General features: G+C 57.4%; 1 protein-coding gene across 3 annotated transcripts in view; it reads left to right on the forward strand.

The window, feature by feature from the left end:
* MYO9B (myosin IXB) overlaps positions 1 to 22,432 on the forward strand; it is a 78,788-nt gene that overhangs the window by 37,617 nt on the left and 18,739 nt on the right. The window contains exons 4-21 of one of the 3 annotated variants that reach the window (XM_077122007.1): positions 4,410 to 4,472; positions 5,188 to 5,287; positions 5,381 to 5,481; positions 6,039 to 6,168; positions 7,083 to 7,172; positions 7,861 to 7,977; positions 8,284 to 8,418; positions 9,301 to 9,422; positions 10,981 to 11,122; positions 11,276 to 11,480; positions 12,771 to 12,852; positions 13,885 to 13,974; positions 15,552 to 15,665; positions 17,001 to 17,040; positions 17,600 to 17,722; positions 18,494 to 18,574; positions 19,927 to 20,037; positions 20,412 to 20,534. In XM_077122007.1, the coding sequence (XP_076978122.1) occupies positions 4,410 to 4,472; positions 5,188 to 5,287; positions 5,381 to 5,481; positions 6,039 to 6,168; positions 7,083 to 7,172; positions 7,861 to 7,977; positions 8,284 to 8,418; positions 9,301 to 9,422; positions 10,981 to 11,122; positions 11,276 to 11,480; positions 12,771 to 12,852; positions 13,885 to 13,974; positions 15,552 to 15,665; positions 17,001 to 17,040; positions 17,600 to 17,722; positions 18,494 to 18,574; positions 19,927 to 20,037; positions 20,412 to 20,534 (1,969 nt within the window). The remainder of the gene's footprint in view (positions 1 to 4,409; positions 4,473 to 5,187; positions 5,288 to 5,380; positions 5,482 to 6,038; positions 6,169 to 7,082; positions 7,173 to 7,860; positions 7,978 to 8,283; positions 8,419 to 9,300; positions 9,423 to 10,980; positions 11,123 to 11,275; positions 11,481 to 12,770; positions 12,853 to 13,884; positions 13,975 to 15,551; positions 15,666 to 17,000; positions 17,041 to 17,599; positions 17,723 to 18,493; positions 18,575 to 19,926; positions 20,038 to 20,411; positions 20,535 to 22,432) is intronic. The other 2 variants (XM_077122009.1, XM_077122010.1) reach the window with 2 other exon arrangements.

Here is a 22,432-nt window from a genome sequence, read left to right on the forward strand (position 1 = left end):
TTACAGGAAGACAGCTGCATTGCCGACAGCTCCCTCTGCCTTGTAACCCCCGTCTCGGTACCCAGCCCCCACATTCTCCTCCAGCTTCATCTGTCACCTTCACAGACACTAGCCCTGGTCTTTCTCCTCCCCCGTGCCTGCCCCCAGGGGCCGCAAACGCCACCCAGCAGAGCCCTCAGCACCCCTAGATCGGATGGCCCTGCTCCTGCCTGGGCTACTGCAGGGCCTTGGGGCGCCTCACACACACCCACCCCCCACTCCCAGTCCCCCATGTCAGACGGGCGCCCCAAGGGGCAGGCTCCCACAGGCCCCGTGCCCTCACCTGCCCCCTCCCCTGCCACTCAGCAGAGCAGAAACAGTCTCCGTGGTTGCGGGCTCGCAGCCCACAGGCTCTGTCCATGTGCCTTTCCTGCCACATCTTGACCAGGGACACTCCCAGTCCTCCCCCAGCCCAGGTCTTAGGCCTCCCGACCCCCCAGCCCCCTGTGACCAGCCAGCATCCCGCTGTAACCCCCAGCCCACACCCAGCCTGGCCCAGCCAGGGGTCCTAGCCTGGCGTCCGCATTCCAGCAAGTTCCATGGCCCAGGTGCCTGCAGGTGCACACGGGTCCTGGGCAAGGGGACTCAGCGGTCGTGGGGGCCTCTTTAAGGTCCTAGGTGGGCCCTGAGCAGTGGGTGAGGAGCCCTGAATCTGGGAGGTTAGGGATACCTGAGAGAGGCTGCCGTGTTTCAGCACGGAGGGGAGGAGGTCGGCGAAGAACCGACGGGCGGCCATTACATTCATGCGTCGTCTTGCCGATGGAAACAGGAAGTTCATTTCCCTCGCGGCCTTCTGCCTCTGCCTTCTGCTCTTTCTCCTGCCGCCCTGAGCAGGGGGTGTAGCCGAAAGGCCCCCAGAAAATGCCCGGGTCCCTCCCAGTCCCCGGCCCCAAGGGCACCCAGAAGCTGGTGGGCCCGCCCCAAGCCTACAGCCCCCACAAGCCTCCCAGGGATTCCCAGCTCTCCAGGGACCCCTCGTTCTCCAGGGGCTCCAACTCTCCAGGGAACTCTCACCTCTCCAAGGACCCCCCCCCACACCGGCTCTCCAGGGTGGACCCGCCCCAAGCCTACAGCCCCCACAAGCCTCCCAGGGATTCCCGGCTCTCCAGGGACCCTGGTTCTCCGGGGACTCCAACTCTCCAGGGACCCCCCCCACTGGCTCTCCAGGGACCCTGGCTCAGTGCCTCCCTGGCCCCCCTCCCTACCAGCACCCTTTCACCCACCGAGGCCTGACCCTCAGACTACAAGGGGTTTAACCTGAGTCGCCGAGGCCCCAGCCCCCCACGGTGGAGCCCCTCCAGCGGGGGGTTTGCTTGGCTGCTTTTGGCCCCAATGGCGGGAGCCCCTCCCTGATGCTCCCGCTCTCACCCACCCGCCTGTGGCACCCTTCCACGTGCAGAGCTGCAGCCGTCACCAGCCCGGCCCGGCGCCCATGCAGGAACGCGCTCCATCTCGGGGCCCCGCTGCCCCTCCCTGGCCACGGGACCTCTCACTGCCTCCAGCTCTGTGGACTTGCTCCTTCTGGATCCTTCCTCCAAGTGGCCCCTCTTGCTGGCAGCGCGTCTAGGGGCTCGTGGTCTGCCCCGGAGGGGCCGCGTTGTGTTCCTCCTCCTCCACCGCGGACAGACTGCGATGGTACCAGTGCCAGCCAGGTCCCCACTTCCAGTTCTTTGGGAGATGGGGTTTCCGGGCCCCCCACTTGTGTTTTCTCTCCCACGGGACCACGATTTGCAGGATCCTGCCTGGTGTGACTTAGTGGGGCAGCAGCAGAGGCCGGGGTGCCTGCAGCCGGGGGGTCTGCAGGGTCGAGGCCTGATGTGCCCCCCCTCACGGGTGCCTCGGGGTACATGGGGGCCCCAAACTGGGGCTGTGGACCCTTTGGGGTCACCCCTTTAGAAAGCCACTCCCACCATGCCAAGAGGAACTCCTCACACCCCACGTGGCCCAGCCCTCCCCCCGCCTGCCCTCCAGTCCTCAGTATGGGGACTTCTCGGCCAGCCCAGAGGCTCCGGGGGTCCCCCCTGCAGAGGGCCACATGCACAGGCCAGTCACCTCACTCCCCACCTCATGCAGGGCAAGCTCCACGTCACCACAGGGCAGCACGTTCCTGCAGAGGCAGTCGTGAGCACTTAGTTTGGAGCTGACTCCATGAGTTACTCAGCACCAGGAGGCAGTCAGGGAATGGCAGGGCACTGGAGCATGTCCATCTAAGTTTGGTGTGTGTTCAAGGTACCTGCCTGCCCTCAATCTTGGGGTTCGTCCCTATGAAGCTTATTCCTGCAAAGGATAGGCTTGGCCTACTTATAACTATGCCTGAGAGTCACCCCCAGAGAACCTCTTTTGTTGCTCAGATGTGGCCTCTCTCTCTAAGCCACTTGGCAGGTGAACTCACTGCCCTCTCCCTCTACGTGGGACATGACTCCCAGGGGTGTAAACCTCCCTGGCAACGTGGGACAGAAATCCTTGAATGAGCCAGGACCCAGCGTCATGGGATTTGAGAAAGCCTTCTTGACCAAAAGGGGAAAGAGAGTAATGAGACAAAATAGTTTCAGTGGCTGAAGTGTCAGAACCAAGAGGTTACTCTGGAGGTTATTCTTATGTATTATAGAGGTATCCCTTTATAGTTTATGGTATAGTGGAGAGGCTGGAGGGAAGTACCTGAAACTATTGAGCTATGCTCCAGTGGCCTAGATTCTTGAAGATGATTCTTTTACAGTGTGACTGTGTGATTGTGAAAACCTGTGGCAGACGCGTCCTTTATCCAGGATATAGACAGATGAGTAAAAAAATACAGACAAAAGATAAATGAATAAATAATGCGGGGGGGGAATAGGGGGTAAAAAAACAAAATTGGATAGATTACAATACTAGTGGTCAGTGAGAGGGAGGGGTAAGAGGTATGGGATGTATGGGTATTTTCTTTTTATTTCTTTTTCTGGAGTGATGCAAATGTTCTAAAATGGTCATGATGATGAATACACAACTATGTGATGATATTGTAAGCCATTGATTATATACTTTGGTTGGCTTGTTTGCACATGAAGTTATCTCAGTAAAAATACATTTAAAAAAAAAGATGCCTGCCCTTCCAAGAGCACTCAGGGAAATGAGAAGGCAGGCCACAGACTGCGAATGGGTATTTGCAAAATCTATTTCCAGCAAAGGACTCATATCTACAATATGGAAAGAGCTTCTACAACTCAACAATAGTGTGAGCAACCCAATAAGGGAAGAGCAAGACAATTTATCCAAATTGTCAGGGAAATGCAGATCAAAGCCACAGTGAGATGCTTCATACCCGCTAGGTTGGCCAGAAGCAAAAATACAATAGCAAGTTTTGTCCAGGACACGGAGACACAGTAAGTCTTATGCATTATTGGTGTGACTATAAATGGTACAGCCGGTGTGGAAAACAGTTCAGCAGCCCCTCAGAAAATTAAACACAGAATTACTATATGACCTGGCAGTCCCACTCGTAGGTATTAAATCCCAACGAATAGAAGGCCGGCACTCGAACAGATGTTTGCACACTGATGCTCACACTTGATGGCATTATTTACAATTGCCACAAAGTGGAAACCACCAAATGGCAACCAGCAGATGGATAAATAAACCGAACACCGTCCCTCTGCACAAAGGAATATTACCCAGTCATAAAAAAGGAGTGAAGTCCAGATACACGCGACAGCACAATGGCCCTTGGAAACAGCTTGATGAGTGTATAAAGCCAGACAAATAGAATGCAGATCACATGGTTCCATTTATGTATAGCTCCAGAAAATACAGGCTAATCTGTGGTGACAGGTCCTGGGGAAGGGGGCCCGAAAAGTCCTGGAGAAGCTTTGGGCTGTCGAACCTGTCCTCCACCACAGTTTGGGTCCCACACCTGTCGACGCTCTCCAGGTACCCTTGAGAGGCGGGCAGCACATTACACGTCAGCTGCACCCCAATAAAGCTGTAAAAAATATGTGAAAATAGATCACAGGTCATCTAATATTCGAGCTTCCAATTAGAGAAAAAATTGGAGGGAGGCGGTGGGAGCAGCAGCTAGCCTTCCCCCTTCCTGTGTAGAAAAGCACCCCTTTTCCCACCGTGCCCCAGAAAGAAACCCAGGCTTAGATCTCACATAACAGTGGTCCCACGTCCCTGTCCATCTGTCCACTTCAGTGCCGTGCACACATATAGGGGGTCCGTGCACACTTGGGGGGCCACAACAGGCAGCTGCGGGACAACGCAACATCTGCATGTGTCGAGGGACGTTCCTCTATAGTGGACGGTACCTTGGAAATAAATTTCCATAGGTCCTCCAGGAGGCAGCGCTGAGTTTTAACCTGGTGTCCATTTCTCTGTGCTCTTGTTTCTAACGACAGAGCTGTTGTGGAGAAGTACCTGCTGGAGAAGTCGCGCCTGGTCTCCCGGGAGAAGGACGAAAGGTAAGAGGTCGCCTCTTGCCACGGCCATCTCTGAAATCGCAGCCCTTCCACCTCGGTCAACTCACACGGAAGCAGTAGATGTCCTGAGACCCTGAGAATATTCCGGAAGGTGCCGCGACCCTTCCAAGAGGGTGCCTGCTCCCCAAGCCCAGCACTGCCACCTCCGTGAGGCCCGCCTTCCCACCTTGTCCTAGCCGGCCGGGGCTGCCGTGACAGATGCCACAGCTCACGCTTGCAGACTGAAACCCCGGGATTTATCCACTCCCAGTTTTGGTGGCCGAAAGCCCCCAGTCAGCATCTCACCGTGCCATGCACTTTCCCGAGTCTGCAGGGCTGGCTGTTGCTCCCCGCCGTCCCTCAGCAAACCCGCCTGCCTCTGGCTGCCCCCCTCGTGGCTTCTCCCAGCTGACAGTGTCCAAATTCCTTTTACTTATAAAGGCCTCCGGCCAAGGGGTCAAGGCCCAGGCTGAATTTGGCCTCATCTGAGCAGGGTCCCTGGAGGTCCCCTTTCCCAACGCGTCCACACCTTCACTAACGACTCCAAGTGACCCCTGAGCAAGACAACGTGCCCCAAGAAGTCCCCGAGACGTCCCGTTTCTAAGGCAGCCCAGGAGTTCGTGCCTGTCCACGCACACATGTCCGAGGCCCCCTTGCCACCCCCCGGTGTAGCCGCCTCCCGGCCTCCAGCCTTAACCTGATCCCCCTTGACCCGCAGGAACTACCATGTGTTCTATTACCTGCTGCTCGGCGTCAGCGAGGACGAGCGCCGGGAATTCCAGCTCCAGCAACCCCAAGATTATTTCTACCTCAACCAGGTAAACGGCCGCAGGCCCTGGCCTCGGTCCCTGCCACTGCGTCCCGCCGTGTCCTTCTGAGTCTCCCGGCGTCCCCACGGCTTTGTCTTCCAGCATAACTTGAAGATCGAAGACAGCGAAGACCTAAAGCATGACTTTGCGAGGCTTAAGCAGGCCATGGAGATGGTGGGCTTCCTTCCCGCGACCAAAAAGCAGTAAGTGGGGCCGGGGGGCCACCCCTGCCCTTGGTGCTCCCCATCCCCTGACCCAGGAGAGAAACGGGCCCAGGGCCGACAGTCGGGCGAGCGCGTCCAGCGGACGTGGCGGTGCCTGGAGACCCCCCCTTGCTTGTCCAGGTTGGGGGAGAGGGTGGGGGAGGCCACTCAGCGCCCTTGGTGCCCAAGGAGCGTCAGGGCTGCCCGCGGGTGGGGAGCCGTGGCCCGCAGCAGTGCCGCCAACGGGAGGGCACAGCGCCCGATCCGTGCCAGCAGCAGCCCCCCATGCACGTGCATATGAGTTCACGACACCGGGTCACCACAGGGTTGGCCGTGTGGGCAGCAGGGGGGCCTGGGGGCTGGAAGGTCCTCCGTGCTCTGAGCTCTCGGTGTGGGAAAGTGCTCACTTCATGGAAATCCATCGAGCCGTTCGCCTAGACGTTTCCCCAGCTGCAGGGGCCTGGGCCGGAATGTTAAGCTCCGGCCCCAGTGAACGGGTTCCTGTGGCCTTGCGATCGGGCCTGCAGTCCTCACTTTGGGCCCCTCTTCTCTCCAAGGATCTTTTCCGTCCTCTCAGCCATCCTGTACTTGGGCAACGTCACGTACAAAAAGAGAGCCACGGGCCGCGACGAGGGCCTGGAGGTCGGGCCCTCCGAGGCCCTGGACACGCTCTCGCAGCTCCTCAAGGTACAGCTCACCCACCCTCTCCCCACGCCCGACGCGGTCCCGGAACGTTCTGTCGTGGCTGTGATTTTGTCATCAGCGGGGCCTGTCTGCCGCGTCCTCCCGTCTCCTAGGCGACTTCCCTTCCCGTTTCTGCCCCCACTGCAGCCCCGCCGAGGCCTCGAGGGAAAGGCCCTTCAGTTTGACCAGATCCCTCTCTCCCCTTACCTGCTGGGGCACCCTCCCCACGTCGGGGGGCCTCCCTCGGGATCACCCAGTCCCCCAGGGACCTCGGCACTGTCTGGAGACATTTCTAACATCTCGATGGAAGGACCCCTACCAGCATCCAGGGTGCGGGGGGTGGAGGCCAGGGACGCTGCTGGGCAGCTACGACGCCCACAGCAGCTGCCAAGAGACCCTGAGGCAACCCCAAAGGCCAGTGGCACCCAGATACCTGGTCTGGAAAATCCTGGGATGGCTCTCCACTGGCCAGGCGGCTTAGAACAACAGAATTTATCTTCTCCCCGTCTGGGGGCCAGAAATCTAAAATCGAGTGTCAGCGGGGCCAACTGCCCTCTGGGCTCTGGGGCCAGTCCCCTGCTGCTTCACTTCCCATGGCCCTCAGCAGCCCTGTCCCCTGTCTCTGCCTGTGTCCACTCCACTTCCTCCTCTCCAGGCAGCCCTCTTGGGGCAGGTCTGCCCTCCTCCAGCTTGGCCTCCTCTCAACTACGCCTGTCTTCAAAGACCTTCCGAGCCCAGAGGGGCCGTCACGGGGTGGCAGCCCCAGGTGCGGACTTGCAATGCCCACTTTACAGCACAGCCACAGGACTGGCCGTCCGTTCCCGTCCCCCTGCGACTTCAGGCTTACAGCGTGACTTGGGGACACCCACACAGCTCCTCATCTCCCTTCTCCCTCTCCCTCCTTGATGCCAAAACAGGTGAAACGAGAAATCTTGGTGGAGGTTCTGACCAAAAGAAAAACAGTGACAGCCAATGACAAGCTCATCCTTCCCTACAGTCTCAGCGAGGTGAGCTCTGCCCTCCCCCCCCAAAAAAAATACACATGAGAGGGTCCTTCGGAAAGATCAGCCTGTCCTGGGGAGCCATTTCCTGTCCCTTCATACAGTAGAAGAGTAGATACCGGGCAGTGGCCAGAGCCTGCTTGTGAGCTCAGGCATGACTCAGGCCCGTGGAGGCAGCAGACCACAGCCCACATGCCAAATTCAGCCTTCTGCCTGTTTTTATAAATAAAGTTTTATTGGCATACAGCCACACGCATCCACTTACCCATTATCTGTAGCTGCTTTCATACTGCAGACAGCTGAGCTTTTGCAACAGAGACTGTCTGGCCCACAGAGCCAAAATACTCAGCCACCCCTCTGGCCCCTACGGAAAAACCTTGCTGACCCCAGGGTTCTGGCACGACCTTCTTGCTATTTCAGAGATGCGTGGCCTTTGGGTCTCAGGCTGTGGCCCTTAGACCTAACAAGGCACCTCCCTCCAGCCTCTGCCCACAGCTGCGTGTTTTCCTTTGTGGTGTGTTTTTCTTGAGTTCCCACCTCTCAAGAAGCACCACAATTTGCAGCAGGGAAAAGACACCAGGCAGGTCGCACGCGACTGCTGTTTCCTTCCCCAAAACGTGTCTAAAGTTGCTGCCTCGGGTGTCGACGGGGCCTGCCTTGCCTGAGGCGTGACCCCTCTTCTCGGTGCCCTCAGGCCATCACTGCCCGTGACTCAATGGCCAAGTCCCTATACAGTGCCCTGTTTGACTGGATCGTGCTGCGGATCAACCACGCTCTCCTCAACAAGAAGGACATGGAGGAGGCCGTGTCGGTGAGTGTCTCCCACACGCTCTGCCGGGCCGGGAGTCCTGGGCACACTTCCTAGATGCCAGGAGCCAAGTTGGCGTGGGCGAGAGGCCCACTTCCCCCACAGTCAGGCCCAGGAAACGTAACCGACCACGTGATCTGCGGGGCCGCATGCAGAACTAAACACAGGGCCCCCGGTTCAAAACGGGAAGAATTTGGGGATGGCACCCGCAGAGCATTAGCGCCAACGCAGGGCCCTTCGAGCACCCCGGGAAGGCCCAGGGCCCGTGAGAGACTGCCAGAAGCGCGGCCACTTGTCTCTGTCCCCCAGTGCCTGTCCATCGGCGTCCTCGACATCTTTGGGTTCGAAGACTTCGAGAGGAACAGCTTCGAGCAGTTCTGCATCAATTACGCCAACGAGCAGCTCCAGTACTATTTTAATCAGCACATTTTCAAACTAGAGCAGGTAAGAGTGGCACCGTGCTGCCCACCCAGTCCCCGGGCCCTGCAGTGGGGAGGACCAGCTCTCCCTGGGGGCCCACTCTGTTGGCCAGCGTGTCCCCAGGATTACCCTCCGGCCTGTGGTCCCCATGGAAGGGAGCCTCGGGGACGTTCCTTTCCACGGACAGTCGCCTGTTACGCGTTTGCTTTAGTCAACAATGATGTATTTTATGGGGCCTTTACTCTTAAAAATCCACTTATTTTTTCTCGTTTATCCTCCTTCCTGTTTGATCCTGACAGAGAAAAATAACTGGTAAATTTATATGTACTTTGGCTGTTTTTACCGTTGAGTCATCCGACTTGAAACGTGGCTGGTCAAAATCGAGATGTGTGGGAAACGTGAAATACTCTCTGTATTTTGGGGAAAAAAGAATGTAAAATGTCATCTTGATGGTTTTTGTGTCCATTATGTGTTAAAATGACATTCTCTTGGATATATTGGGTTAAATTAAATCTCATCAAAATTAATTTCACCTGTTTCCTTTTACTGTCTTAATGTGGCTGTTAGGAAATTCCAAATGACCTGGTGACTTGCCTCTGTGTCCTTTGGGCAGTGATGCTCTTATGCAGGGGCCAGCAGCTAGCCCGGGGGCCCAGTCCAGCCCCGCTGCCGACTTTATAAATTAAGTTTTATTGGCACACAGCCACACTCACTCACCGTGTAACTTCTGCGGCGCTTTCGAGCTGTAGCAGCCTGGTCGCATCGTTGCAACAGAGGCCTTCTGGCCCACACGTTGGAAAATATTTGCCCCCCCGGGCCAGCCCGGGCATCTGGGCCCCCTGCTGAGCTGGATATTGGTGCCCACGTGTCCCCTGCCCGTCGGTCACTGTCCCCTTCGCCCCGCAGGAGGAGTACCAGAGCGAGGGGATCGCGTGGCACAACATCGACTACACGGACAACGTGGGCTGCATCCACCTGATCAGCAAGAAGCCCACCGGCCTCTTCTACCTGCTGGACGAGGAGAGCAAGTGAGTCCGCAGAGCCCGATCCCACGCCTGCAGCCGCAGCGGCATTCCTGACACGTGCAGCGAAACCATAGATCCCTAGATACGCCCCAGCCCAAGGGTTTTCTGCACAGGATGGCAGGCCCGGGTTCAGATGCAGCGGAAGGGGCTTGACTGATCCTTACAGGGCTGCTCAGAACTCAGACAGCGAGCTGGGCTGCCCTCACCTGCAGCCTGAGGTCGTGAGCCTGGGCTGGCCGCCGGGCTGTGAAGGCTCGAAGAGGGTTTGTAAAGTGCCCTCTGACTCGGCTGCTCCCAGCTCAGGCTGGGACAAGTCCCAGGTGAATCCAGAACAGCTCCTGCCTCCAGCTCCGTCCGCAGCTGGGACAGGAGGTGAGACCTGCCCCTCCCCACCTGGGACGTAGGTAGACACCTGCAGGCAAGAGGTGAGCGGGCGCTAGGAAAAGCTGATTCACACTTCGGGGAGCTCTTGGGCCCGTGCAGGGCTGGCCCTGGGTGCGTTTGAAAGCTCGCCGTTCTCGCACATCCTGGGTTTCTTTTCTTTATTGGTGTTGATTTTTATTTTCTTAAATAGCCCGTTAGGGGGGCGTTTACCTCAGAGGCTGGATTCTCTGGTGCTCCTGGGATGCCCAAGCTCAGGGCTGCGGTCACTGCTCTGCTCCAGGTCCCGGAAGCCACGCACCCTCCACCCCAAACTGCCCCCCACCCACTGCACCATGGGGGCTGGTGGAAAGGTGGCACCCCTGGGCTTGGTCAAGCCTGGGCCATGGTTCCTTCCAGGAGGCAGAAGCAGCCCAGGGAGACGCTCCCTTTTAGGCCTCTGTCTTTCTCCCCCTTTCCAGGGCAGGACAGAGCTCTGCTTCATCCCAGCCCCCAGCCTCGTGCCCTCCCCCCGGGGTGGCAGTGGGGGAGGTGTGCCACGGCCTAGGCTCCCCCCTGGGACCCCGCGTCTGGGAGCAAAATTCACCCAATCCTGGTCCGCAGCTCCTCAGCACAGACCTGGAACTGGTGGGCAGGACTCGGGCTGGGGCTGCGCAGGGGCCTGAGGCCTCATGGCCCTGGGGCAGCCCCGCAGTCCTCCCCGCAGGATGCCGCCCTCCTGCCCGGCCTAGCTGGTGTAGATCAGGGAAGGCCGGCGTCGCTCCCACATTCCCATCTGCGAATCTGCGGCCCCCAGCCCGCACCTCCCACAGCCAAACATGGGCACGAGGACACCCATCCTGCCAGGCCCGCCCTGGCCCTGCTGCCCCCCAGCAGTGAGGTCGCTGCTCGTGCTGCCCCTTCTGCCCCCGCAGCCCCCACTGCCATGCTTCCCGACAGTGACGCTGCCTCCCAGGGCCCCACAGCGGCCGGCAGGGGCACATCCCCAGCTTGGCTCGGCATCCTCGGACGCTGCCGGCCAGGACCGAGGGCGACGCATCCGCAGCGCAAAATGCAATGTGGGAAGTGGGGCCCCTGGGGACGGAAATCCCGGGTCATCAGGCAGCCGCGGCCGCCCAGTGTGCTTAGAGCCTGGGCCTGGGCGCCCATGGCCACTGCTCACGCCCACGTCTGTCCCCAGCTTCCCGCATGCCACCAGCCAGACCCTGTTGGCCAAGTTCAAGCAGCAGCATGAGGACAACAAGTACTTCCTGGGCACGCCCATCAGGGAGCCCGCCTTCATCATCCAGCACTTCGCGGGGAAAGTCAAGTACCAGATCAAGGTGTGGGGCGGGGCCAGGGGCGGGGCTGGAGCCGGGGTGGGGTCCAGGGTGGGGCAGGGGCGGGGCCGGGGCGTGGTGGCCGGTGGCCAGGGCAGGGACTGGGGCGCTGGAGGGTGGGGGTGGGCTGCACCCTGACCCCTCCCCGGTCCCCAGGACTTCCGGGAGAAGAACATGGACCACATGCGGCCGGACATTGTGGCGCTGCTGCGCGGCAGCGACAGCTCCTACGTGCGGCAGCTGGTGGGCATGGACCCTGTGGCCGTCTTCCGCTGGGCGGTGCTGCGGGCCGCCGTCAGGGCCATGGCCGTGCTGCGGGAGGCCGGCCGCCTGCGCGCCGAGAGGGCCGAGAGGGCCACAGGTGAGAGCAGGGGCGGAAACGCGGGGCAGGGCGGGGGCGGAGACGTGGGGGGGGGGGCGTGAAGGGGATGGGCAGGGGTTGCCGGAGAGAGCAAGGCCACAGTGGAGAGGATGCTGCAGGGAGGGGTTGAGACTGTACAAGAGTGCGTAGCCACAGGTAAGGGGGCCAGGTGAGGGCAGGCCTGCAGGTGAGGGGAGCCATATGGAGAGGGTTCATAGGGCAGGGCCAAGTGGTGGGGACTGGGAGGGTCTGCAGGTGAGACCTGGACCGCCTTCCATGCTGTCCGGCCCCTCCTCCCCCAGCGCCCGGCCCCACTCTCGCTGGACCCAGCAGCTCTGTGGGCGGCTGCAGAAGCCAAGGCAGAAATGGGTGACAGGTCTTCACGGGAAGGAGAAGATAAATGGCACATTTTTAAGGGCAGAGAGATCAACATTCACAGTTCTCCATTCTGCTCTAATTAAAGTAACAAGCTGGTTTTGTCTTTTGAGCTCCGTTAAAGAAAGGAGTCTAGCCTGTTCAGAAAAGGTGGCAGCTGTCCAGTTTTGAGTGACGGTGTTAGTGTGCAAGCTGCCAGGACGCAATATACCAGAGCTGGAACGGCTTTTAAAAGGGCAATTTAATAAGCTACGAGTCTATATTTCTAAGGAAGTGAAAGTGTCCAAATTAAGGCACCCACAAGAGGTTATCTTCACTCAAGGGAGGCAGATAGGTCTCCCTCTGTCAGCTGGGGAGTCACATGGCTGGCATCTTCTGCTCCCTTGCTCCTAGGCTCTGTTACTTTCAATCTCTGTTCCTTTGGGGTCCCTCACTTTGCTTCTCCGGGGCTGGCTTTCATCTTTTGGCTTCCCTTGGCTCTCTCTAGGTTCTGGCTTGCTTAACATCTCATAGCGACGTCTGCTGGGCTCCAAGCATCTCCAGACACCCGTATCTCTGTTTTCTGTACCACATCTGTGTCAGCTCTGCTGTGACGTTTCAGTTGGCTCTATCGTTTCTGTCATTCCTGACACTCTCCAAAATATTTCCTCTTTTAAAGGATCCCACTGAACCATCGAGACCCACCTGGAGTGGGTGGACTCACCTCTCCATCTAATCTAAGGCCACACTCACGATTGGGCAAGTCACACCTCCGTGGAAGTAATCTAATGCAAAGATTCTTACCTACAGTGTTGAATTAGGATTAAAAGAAGCAGCTGCCCCCTCAAGATTGAATCAGAATTAAAACATTTTTGGGGTGCATAATATTTCCGAACCAGCACAGTGACCCACCTGCCCTCATCTCTCTGTCCCCAGCAGGTGTCAGTGGCCCTGGGCCCCGGAGTCTCCCGGGAGAGGTGCAGAGAGGACCCAGCACCCCGTCTGAAAAGCTTTACCGGTGAGCGGTACCTCAATTCATCTAACTCAAAGGCACTAGCCAGTTGTGCCGTTTAAATCATCCTCAGATGTCTCCCCCACCCACCCACCCCATCTTTTAAACCAAGAGGGACGCTGCCCAGAACGAGCAAAAAGCACCCCGAGTGCAGTCACACTTGGCGGCCCTTTGTACCGTGCTGAGCGGTGAGCCTCCGTGCACCCCTTGCTTTAGAGAAGTGGGGGTCAACTCTGTTTACAGAGGATCTGTTTCATGGGCGACAGTGGCTGCTAGGGGGATGGGGCCGACGGACGACAGGTGAGACCCCCTCTTTCTTTTATGGGGTCACAGGCATCTCGATGGTGCGTCTGCCGAGTTCCTTCATTTGCACTTAGAACGTGAGAGGAGGCGAGGTGTCTTGCAGTCACCTAGCAATGGCCAACAGCCTCCATGTTCCCTAGCGGGTGCTGGTGCCAGGGTATAAAAACAAGCAGGCGCACAGGGTGGGACAGGTCAGCCCAGCAATGGCCGTGCCAGACAGATGTCCTAGGTGCTGACAAAGCCAGGGAAAGGGCAGCCAACAGCCAGGCAACCTCATTGAGAAGGAGTCCACTGAGGAGGGCAGACAGCATGTATGGCACGTGCAAAGGCCCCGGGGCAGCCTCGTCCCTGCTTTCCCCCTCAAGACACTCAAATTCCTGAGGAGCCAGTCGCTAAATTTTTACAGCGCAAAGGTCGTTTTTTCCTTTTGAGCCCTTTGTAATAAAACTTTCTTCAAGCGGGTCCTAAAAGCATGTGTGCTGAGGCACAGCCAGCTAGCACCTGAGTAAGTGTCTGCTGGGCAGTTTTCTGAAAGCACAACACGCCCTGGTTCGTTTTCCTGCTTTTAAATGGACTTTTGCACTTTGAAGGAGGCAGAAGAAAGGAAAATACGTTCCTCTGTTGCTCATGGGTAGGTTCCTCCTCGTCCCCCCACCAGAGACTGGCAGTGGTCTCCAACGGGCCTTCAGGGCCCCTCTGGGAGCACATTGAGTTTACATGGCTTCTCCCTTTCAGCTGCTCAATGCTAGATTTCTCATTTGATGGCTCTGAGGAGTTCGATATTAACACTTTTGAGGACATCATTGCTTTCTGTGAAAGCAAGAAGTAAGTAGAAGCAAGGGTCTCCGACCCCCAGGCCAGGGAGGCACGCCGAGAGCAGCCATCCCCACCCCGGGCACTCGTTGCAGCAACCTGGCCGAGGAGAGGTTGGACCACAACCAGATTTGGGCAGGGGTGAGCCAAAGCCTTCTGCCTCTTTCGGGCTGCCTGCTGCACCGGGCCGCTCAGGGTGGGCTGAGATGATACACGCGTGGACGCAAAGCGTGACACTGCGTTGTGCTTGATCCGTGCCTCCCTGGAGAGCGTGGGAGCCAAGGTAAGTGCGGCCTGCCCCTGCACAGGCCTTGGTGCATGCACATCAGCTGGGGCTGCAGACCAGGACCACCCCAGGCCAGCTGCCCAGAGCCGAAACATGCTTCTAGCAGCACTAGAACGCGGGCTTAACAAAATCCCACAAATACTGGCTTCATCCTGGAATTGCAGCATGCTGCTGTGTTTCTAGAAGTTTCTATCAAAATATCCATTGCTTTGCCATTCTCCATTAAATCCTCATTTTTGAACATTTGGTTTTCATCTCTGAGCCACCTGCATGCAGTGGTGCCAGAAGTTTGTTCCTGGAAAGAGTGTTCGGGCCCAAACTGACAACCGTTGAACAAAATGAACGAGTAAGATTGAACTCGTTTGGGCAAAGAGCCCTTTGCATAGAATTCCCCACCCCTGGTTTCTGCCATTGGGGCCTGCCCTGTGCATTGCAGGATTGGAGACATCCAAGAATTGGCAATGTCCCCTGGAGGTGGAATCACCTCCCGTTGAGAAAGGCTATGTCAGATTCATGGCTTGGATCTTCAAATTCGTCCTTCCCAAGGCTTTTCTTAAAATTAACAAGGAGGTTGGCCTTGATTTTTTTTTTTTTTTTTTTTTTTTTTTTTTTTTAAAGGAAAGACAGAGAGAAGGAAGGAAGGATAGAAGGTAGAAGGAAGGAAGGGAGGAAGAAAGGGAAACATCTTTTAAACATTTTCTTGTTTTTATTGTATTTTGTTTCTCCGTTTTTGTTACATGGGCTGGGGCCGGGAATCGAACCGAGGTCCTCCGGCATAGCAGGCAAGCACTTTGCCCGCTGAGCCACCGCGGCCCGCCCATGGCCTTGATTTTTGAATAGAAAAAGGAAAACAACTCTCTTCTTCCTGCAGACCTTCTCGTGTCTTTTTTTTTTTAGTAGCCTCTTGCTACTTTTTACATGTCCCAGAAGACAAAATTTTAAGTGTGAGGCTTTTTTCAATTGTCTGTGATGCCACACTGCAAAATCCGTTTAGCCCAAAGCCCCCCAAGGGGATCTGGGGAGGGCTGGCCACTCCCAGCGGAACCTCCTTTTCTGTACAGGAGGGAGAGGCCACGGCAAGCCTGCTCCCAGGTGGGTTTCCCACACTGACCCACGTATTTTTGGCTACAGTAGCCTTGGCTACCAGGAGGGTTTTCCACACTGCCCTGCGTGTTTCAGCTCCAGTGGCCTGGGGACAGTCCTGATGGTATCAGGGACTCCAACCTGGCGGGCTGCTGCTCTAACTCACTCTCCTCTCTGTCACTGCACCCCTCACCCCCGACCCTCCCTCTGGACCCCTCAGAGACTTGCATGACCAAATCATCAGGACCATCAAAGGATTGCCCTGGCAGGGCGAGGACCCCCGTAGGCTCCTCCAGTCACTCGGCCGGCTCCAGAAACCCCGGGCCTTCATCCTGTGAGTCCCCTCCCAGAGCTGCAGGACATCCTCCCCTTCCCTGCAAGTGCAACAACCGCCATCCCTGGACCCAGGCCCTTGCTGGCCGCGCTGCAGGCTCCTCCTAATTCTTAACCAGCTGCTCAAAGCGCCATGCTGTGCTGTGGTTTCGTTTTCACGTCAGCCCTCGCTAAATTGCCTTCTTAACTTGTCCCAGTGTTTGCACTTCAACCCAAGTCCTCGCCAGCTTCCCTGCCCCCTGGAAGCATCTGGCCTTTTCCCCCATGCCAAACACCTCCCCTCAGCGTGCAAAAAGTCTTGCTTTGCTGCTGCCTTCGCCACTGTTGACGGATAAGCCCGTCCCAAGTGGGGCATGGGGTTTCGCAAGCCTCCATGTACGCAGGGTATGTGAATTTTTTGCAGTGAAACGGTAATACAGGCCCAAAATCTGCATGTACCAGAACTGGGCCCTGGCTCCCATGACTTCCGAGAAGCCACAGACGCTCAGGCATTGTCTGGAATATGGATGTGACGATTTTTGTCCCCACAAGGGAGCCGGCTTCCAAACCCCTTCCTGTCCTGCTCACTCTGTCCTGTGGGGATTTAGACAAAACCCCATAGAAGCAGGACTTCAGACCCAGCCGTGCACTTGGCACCAGCCTCCTGCGAGTCTTCGCCGCCATTTCCTCAGCCAGTTTTAAAATCGAGCCGAGCTGCTCTTTTGTTTTTCTTTAGCCTGCAAGGTTCAGGAAAGTGTGTGAGAAAACTCAGGGGAGGCCAACAGGAGGCAAAGAGACTGTCCCCCCTGCTCCCTTGGCCAAAGCATCCGCTTTTGTTTTTCCTTTTCACCAGTGAGTCTTACCCGGCCCAGGCCCCACCATGGTTTCTTCCAGGACAGATCCCTGCCCTGCCTGTGGCCCAGGCAAGCGGGGCTTCCGGGGACCCTGCTTGGCTTTAGCCACCATGGCGCACGTGGACCCAGGACCCCTGGCACGTGTTGGAGCCGCTCAGGGTCTCTCGACGCTCTGGCCTCCTGTCCCAAGTCACGTAGGCACCGCCTTGGCTCCGCTCAGCATGTCCACCCCGTATGCCTCCTGCCGGCCCTCCTCTGCCCCATAGCGCGCCGGCCTCCAGCCCGAGCACGCCCCTCACCTCAGGGACAGCTGCGTGCTCGGAGTGTGTGGGACCTGCTGGGGTCTCCGGGGACCGCCACCCCGCCTGGGGTTGTTGCACTTGCGCTCCTCTCTCTGTCCGCTCCCGCTCCGTCTAACCCGCGCAGCACGGCTTGCTGGACTAACCCAGGCGCAGACACCAAGTGCGTTTTGTTCATGATTGCGATTTTTAATATCTTGACAGGAAAAGTAAAGGTATCAAACAAAAGCAGACCATCCCGAAGGTAAACGCTGCGCGCCGCGCTCAGACACGCGTCTCGCCCTGGCCCGGCTCCAGTAGTTTTCCCGAAGATGGGGGTGGGGCTGGAGCTGCTTTAGCTTTTCCAGCATCTCTGGTTGCTCCTTCCCACCATTACTGCCTCCGCCCCCCACCCCCCCAAAAAAATCCCTCGCTCAATTGACATGATTTGGAGCTGTCTTTGGGTTCCTCAAGAGCAGAGCTGGAGAGGCCGGGGATATCTGCACAAGTGGGGGGGTCTCGGGAGAAAGGTCTCCAGGAGCATGGCTGAGCTGGAGACCAGCCTCCACCTGAGCCCACAGGGGGCCCGGAGCTGGTTACCAGCCACCTTAGTGGGGGGGCGGGGGCGGTACCTCCCAGCACCCCTGCTAGCAGCCTGGCGTGGAGGGGGCACCAGCCCTGCCCCTGACGCCGCACCCGGCGTCCCCGTAGGGCCAGGTGAGGGAGGGGTGCTGCCCAGCGGCCGTCCCCAGCCCTGCCCCTGCCCCACCCCCACCCCGTGGGCATCCGCCGGAGGACAGGCCGAGCCCGCGCATCTCTTGCAGAACCTGCTGGACTCGCGGTCCCTGAAGCTCATCATCGGCATGACGCTGCACGACCGCACCACCAAGACGCTGCTGCACCTGCACAAGAAGAAGAAGCCGCCGAGCATCAGCGCCCAGTTTCAGGTGGGCCCTCGCCGCACCTGTGCTCTTCCGCTGTCCACATTTGTCTGCGCAAGCTGGGGAGGGGGCGAGGAGATGAGCCCCCGGAGCTGGGGTTTTACTCCGTTTTTCCAAGCACTTTAGGGCAGTGCCACCCTGCCATCTTCACGGCCGACGCTCAGGGTCAGCTCCTTCTTGGTAGCGGGGGCCACCTGGGCAGGTGGGGTGTCAAGCCACCTCCCAGGACCCACCCACCAGATGCCAGCAGCAGCCCTAAGTCATGACAACCTCCAGGAAGACATTTTCTGAGGACCTGGGGACACAGTCGTCTCAATTCAAGCCCAGTGGGTTGAGAGAATCATGGGGGGCACCTGAGTCATTCGACTGTGTTTCCCTTTTCCCCCTGGCTGCCAGGAAGCTTGCGACAGCTTTTGGGGAAGACAACAGCAGCTAGCCCTCACCTTCCGTTCTTTTGTTCTTTCATTTCAATACTTTCCTGTGACGCCCATCTTTTATGGGAATTTCTGCAAATCCTTTTGGGGAAGAGCAGGTGGATAGCAGAATCCCTGCGTCTGCAGCCCCATCCGAGCCTTGGTTATTAGGTCTTGGTTATTAGGTCCCTCCACCACCACCACCCATGCCCTCTCCACCTGAGACAAAGGCGGGGAGGAGGGCAGTGGTCAACCACCGGGAACCCCCTGCTCCCAGGGGCTCAGAGCATCTGACTGCAGCCTCCTGGGCCCCGCATCCCCAGCATAGCCCCAGCACAACCCAGAACGTTCTCTCCCTCCCCAGACGTCCCTCAATAAGCTCTTGGAGGCCCTGGGCAAGGCCGAGCCCTTCTTCATCCGCTGCATCCGCTCCAACGCCGAGAAGGTGGGTGGCACACGCGTGTCGCGGACGTGGGGCCCAGGCCGGGCTCTGGGGCTGTCCTGCCTCTGGTGGCCTCTGCAGAGCCTGCTCATGAAGACTGGGGCGGTAATCCTGACGCAGGACGGTGCCGAGGGGCCCGGGGCCGGAAGAGACCCCCTGCAGCTAACCGCAGGCGGCTCAGCTTGTTGGGCTGCGGGTCAGGGAGGCAGTGGCTGAGTGTCAGCGGCAGGCAGCCTGGGCGGCCCAGGAAGGCCCCCCGAAACACACAGGGGCCCAAGAGCAAGAGGGAGGAGGGGCGGGTGGGTGTGCCCACAAGTGGCCATGTGGAGAACATACCGGAAGGCAGGGCAGGAGCTGTGCACAGGCCAAGTCTCGAGTCACACAGAGCACCCCCTCCCCTGCCACCCATCTGGAAGTTTCTGGAAATACCCCTGGAGCTTCTACAGGGAGCTCAGCGCTGGACCCTACCTGCTGTCCGGGACCTGGCCAGGGCCACTCAGCTTTGGGGTACACCTCTTTATGTCAGGGGACTCCCACTCTGAGCCACAAGCTGCCTGGCCCACCGTGCGGGCTCATGTTCTTTCTGAATCTGCTGCTCTTGGGGCACCTCCAATAGCCCATGCAGAACCTCATTTCCACCTTTTCCCACCCCCCACTGGGGTCTCAAGGATCCTTCCATAAGCCTCGGGGGATGCCCTCACGGGGGCTGTGGGGGCCCCCTAGGCACTGCCTGCCCAGGTGAAGGCTGCGCCTCCCCTCTCCTTGTGCCCTCCAGAAGCTAGTGCCCCTGAACCTGCTGGCACCTCTGCTCCCCTGGGCTGCCCGAATAGAGCCCCCCCAAGTGGGCGGCTTTAAACAGCAGCAGGTGGGGACCACCCAGCTCAGGAGGCCACAGTTGGGAGGCAGGACGTCGCAGGGCCGGGCTCCCTGGGATCCACAGAGGCAGCTCCCTTGTGGCCAGCTTGGGTGCTCAGTGTCCGCAGCTTTCCCAGGATCTTCCCCTTGTGTGTCGGTGTCTTTAAAGTTATCTCAGCTTAAGTTATCTGTGTCTTCATAGATCCCATTTCCAAATACGGTCCTGTTCCTGGGCCTGCAGCTCACCTCTGGGGGGCCACACTCCCCCCGCGGTGTGCACCGGGCAGCCGGGAGCAGGGCAGATGCCACGTTCACTGGAGGGTCTGGAAAGGGAGTCAGCCACTGGGGCACATACCTGGGGCAGGCACCCAGAGCCCTGGCCCCTGCCACACACCTCCGTGCCCTCGATGGCGGGCACATCCCCACCCCTGACCCCTGCTCCCCGCCGTGCCCTCGTCTGACGGGCATGCCCCCTCAACCCCTGCCCCCTGCCCCTGCAGAAGGAGCTGTGCTTCGACGACGAGCTGGTGCTGCAGCAGCTGCGCTACACGGGCATGCTAGAGACTGTGCGGATCTGCCGGTCGGGCTACAGCGCCAAGTTCACCTTCCAGGTAGGCCCGGCGGCAGGTGAGCTCGGCCTTGCCTGGGTGCCGTGGGGCATTGAGCCTGGGGACCCCACTCTGCCACGAGCTGGCCCCGGGGTCTGGTTGCAGCCCCTCCACGTGGCCTGGGGCCTCGAGGCCCTGGGCTTGTCACTGGCCCAGAGGGTACACGTTTCCAGCTCCCATGGGCAGCCCTGTGTGGGCACACACAGCCTGAAACTGACCCGGCATCGCCCGGCTGCGGCCATTTCCTCAGCGCTTTTGACTGTTCCAGAAAAGACCGAGCTCTTAGGGTTCTTAGTACCATCGATGTCCGCAGCTCGGACCCTCGGGCCGTTGGCAGAATGCCCACGTGGTGTCTGTCCCCCGGCTCCACCCCGTAGGACTTCACAGAGCAGTTCCAGGTGTTGCTGCCCAAACACGCCAAGCCCTGCCGCGAGGTCATCGCTGCCCTGCTGGAGAAGATGCGTGTGCACAAGGAGAACTACCAGATCGGCCACACCAAGGTCAGCTGGCTGCGGCCGCTGCTGCCATGAGCCCCCCAGCCCCCCATCCAACCCGGGGGGCTTTGCTTCGGAAGCACATGGCCTTCGGACCGTGGGGAGGGGCTCGGCCACAGCCAACCCTGGCTGGCATTTCCCCCCACTCCTCACCAGCCTGGGGCACCCGTGCTTGCTGGGTTTGGCCTCCTGCTGCCGGTTCCCTCACAGCTGGGATGGGGCGTCGTGAGTCTGCTGGGCAGGTTTGGCCCCTGCCGGACTCCCCCTTTCCCCGGCACCCCCTGCTCTGTGTGCAGAGCGCACACGGGGGCCTCTCGTAGCCTCAAGGCCACTTTTCTCATACTTGAGCAGCTTCCCGTGAAAGCATAACCAGGTTTTTGTTTGGTTTGGGTTTTGTTTTTAATTTTTATTAAAAAAAACTAATCAACATACAACACAAACATTCTTAACATAGGAACATTCCGTATTTGTTGTGCAATCAACAAGTGGCTCACAATATCATCACATAGTTGTGTATTCATCATGACCATGTCTCAGAACCCTTACATCACTCCAGAAGAAGAAATAACAAAAAAGGAAAAACTCATACATACCATACCCCTTACCCCTCCTTCTCATTGACCACTAGTATTTCTCCCTCTACCCAAATTATTTTAACATTTGTTCCCCCTATCATTTATTTACTTTTTATCCATATTTTTTACTCATCTGTCCATACTATAGATAAAAGGAGCATCAGATACAAGGTTTTTACAATCACACAGTCACATTGTGAAAGCTGTATCATTATACAATCATCTTCAAGAAACATGGCTACTGGAACACAGTTGTACAGTTTCAGACAGTTCCCTCCAGCCTCTCTGTTACACCTTAACTAAAATGGTGATATCTATTTAATCCGTAAGAATAACCTCCAGGATAACCTCGCAACTCTACTTGAAATGTCTCAGCCACCGACACTTTATTTTGTCTCATTTCTCTCTTCCCCCTTTCAGTCGAGAAAATTTTCTCAATCCCTTGGTGCTGAGTCCCAGCTTATTCTAGGATTTCTGTTCCACGCTAGCAGGGAGGTCCACACCCCTGGGAGTCATGTCCCATGTACACAGGGGGAGGGCAGTGAGTTTGCGTGTCATGTTGGCTGAGAGAGAGAGGCCACATCTGAGCAACAAAAGAGGCTCTCTTGGGGGTGACTTTTAGGCCTAATTTTAAGTAGCCTTGGCCTATCCTTTGTGGGGTTAAGTTTCCTATGAACAAACTCCAAGATTGGGGGCTCAGTTATTGCTTTGGTTGTCCCCACTGCTTGCGAGAATATCAGGCCTTCTCCAAATGGGCAAGTTAAATTTTCCCTCTTTCTCACCCTTCCTCCAAGGGGACTTTGCAAATATTTTTTTATTCACTGTTCAAATCACTGGGATTTATCAGGGCATCACTCTGGACAAACCTACAAAATCTCATGCCCTACTCAAGTTTCCATGTACTTAAGGTGTTCAAATTAAGCTGTCCATAGGAGATGCACAAGTAAAAATATAAATTTTGTACAAATAAGCATTTTTTGCTTTAGTCTCACACATAAGTTAAAGTTGTAAAATATTAATTATCATCTATTTTCAACACCCTGCAGTAATGACATTCCTTTGTTCTTCCTCATGCAAGACGTTTTAAATTTGCTCATTTAGTCACTATCATTATACTCTCTAGGCATTCCTAGGTTGTACCATCTCAGTCTTTATCACCTATCTCTCCTTCTGGTTTCATTTGTGCCCCCAGCCCTTCTCCCTCTATCATTCTCATGTTCAGCTTCATTCAGTGTGCTAACATTATTGTATTACAGTTAGGTAGTATTGTGCTGTCCATTTCTGAATTTTTACAGTCAGTCCTGTTGCACAATCTGTATCCCTTCAGCT

This window comes from Tamandua tetradactyla, chromosome 11, assembly GCF_023851605.1.
Source record: "Tamandua tetradactyla isolate mTamTet1 chromosome 11, mTamTet1.pri, whole genome shotgun sequence".
In the NCBI taxonomy this organism is placed as follows: domain Eukaryota; kingdom Metazoa; phylum Chordata; class Mammalia; order Pilosa; family Myrmecophagidae; genus Tamandua; species Tamandua tetradactyla.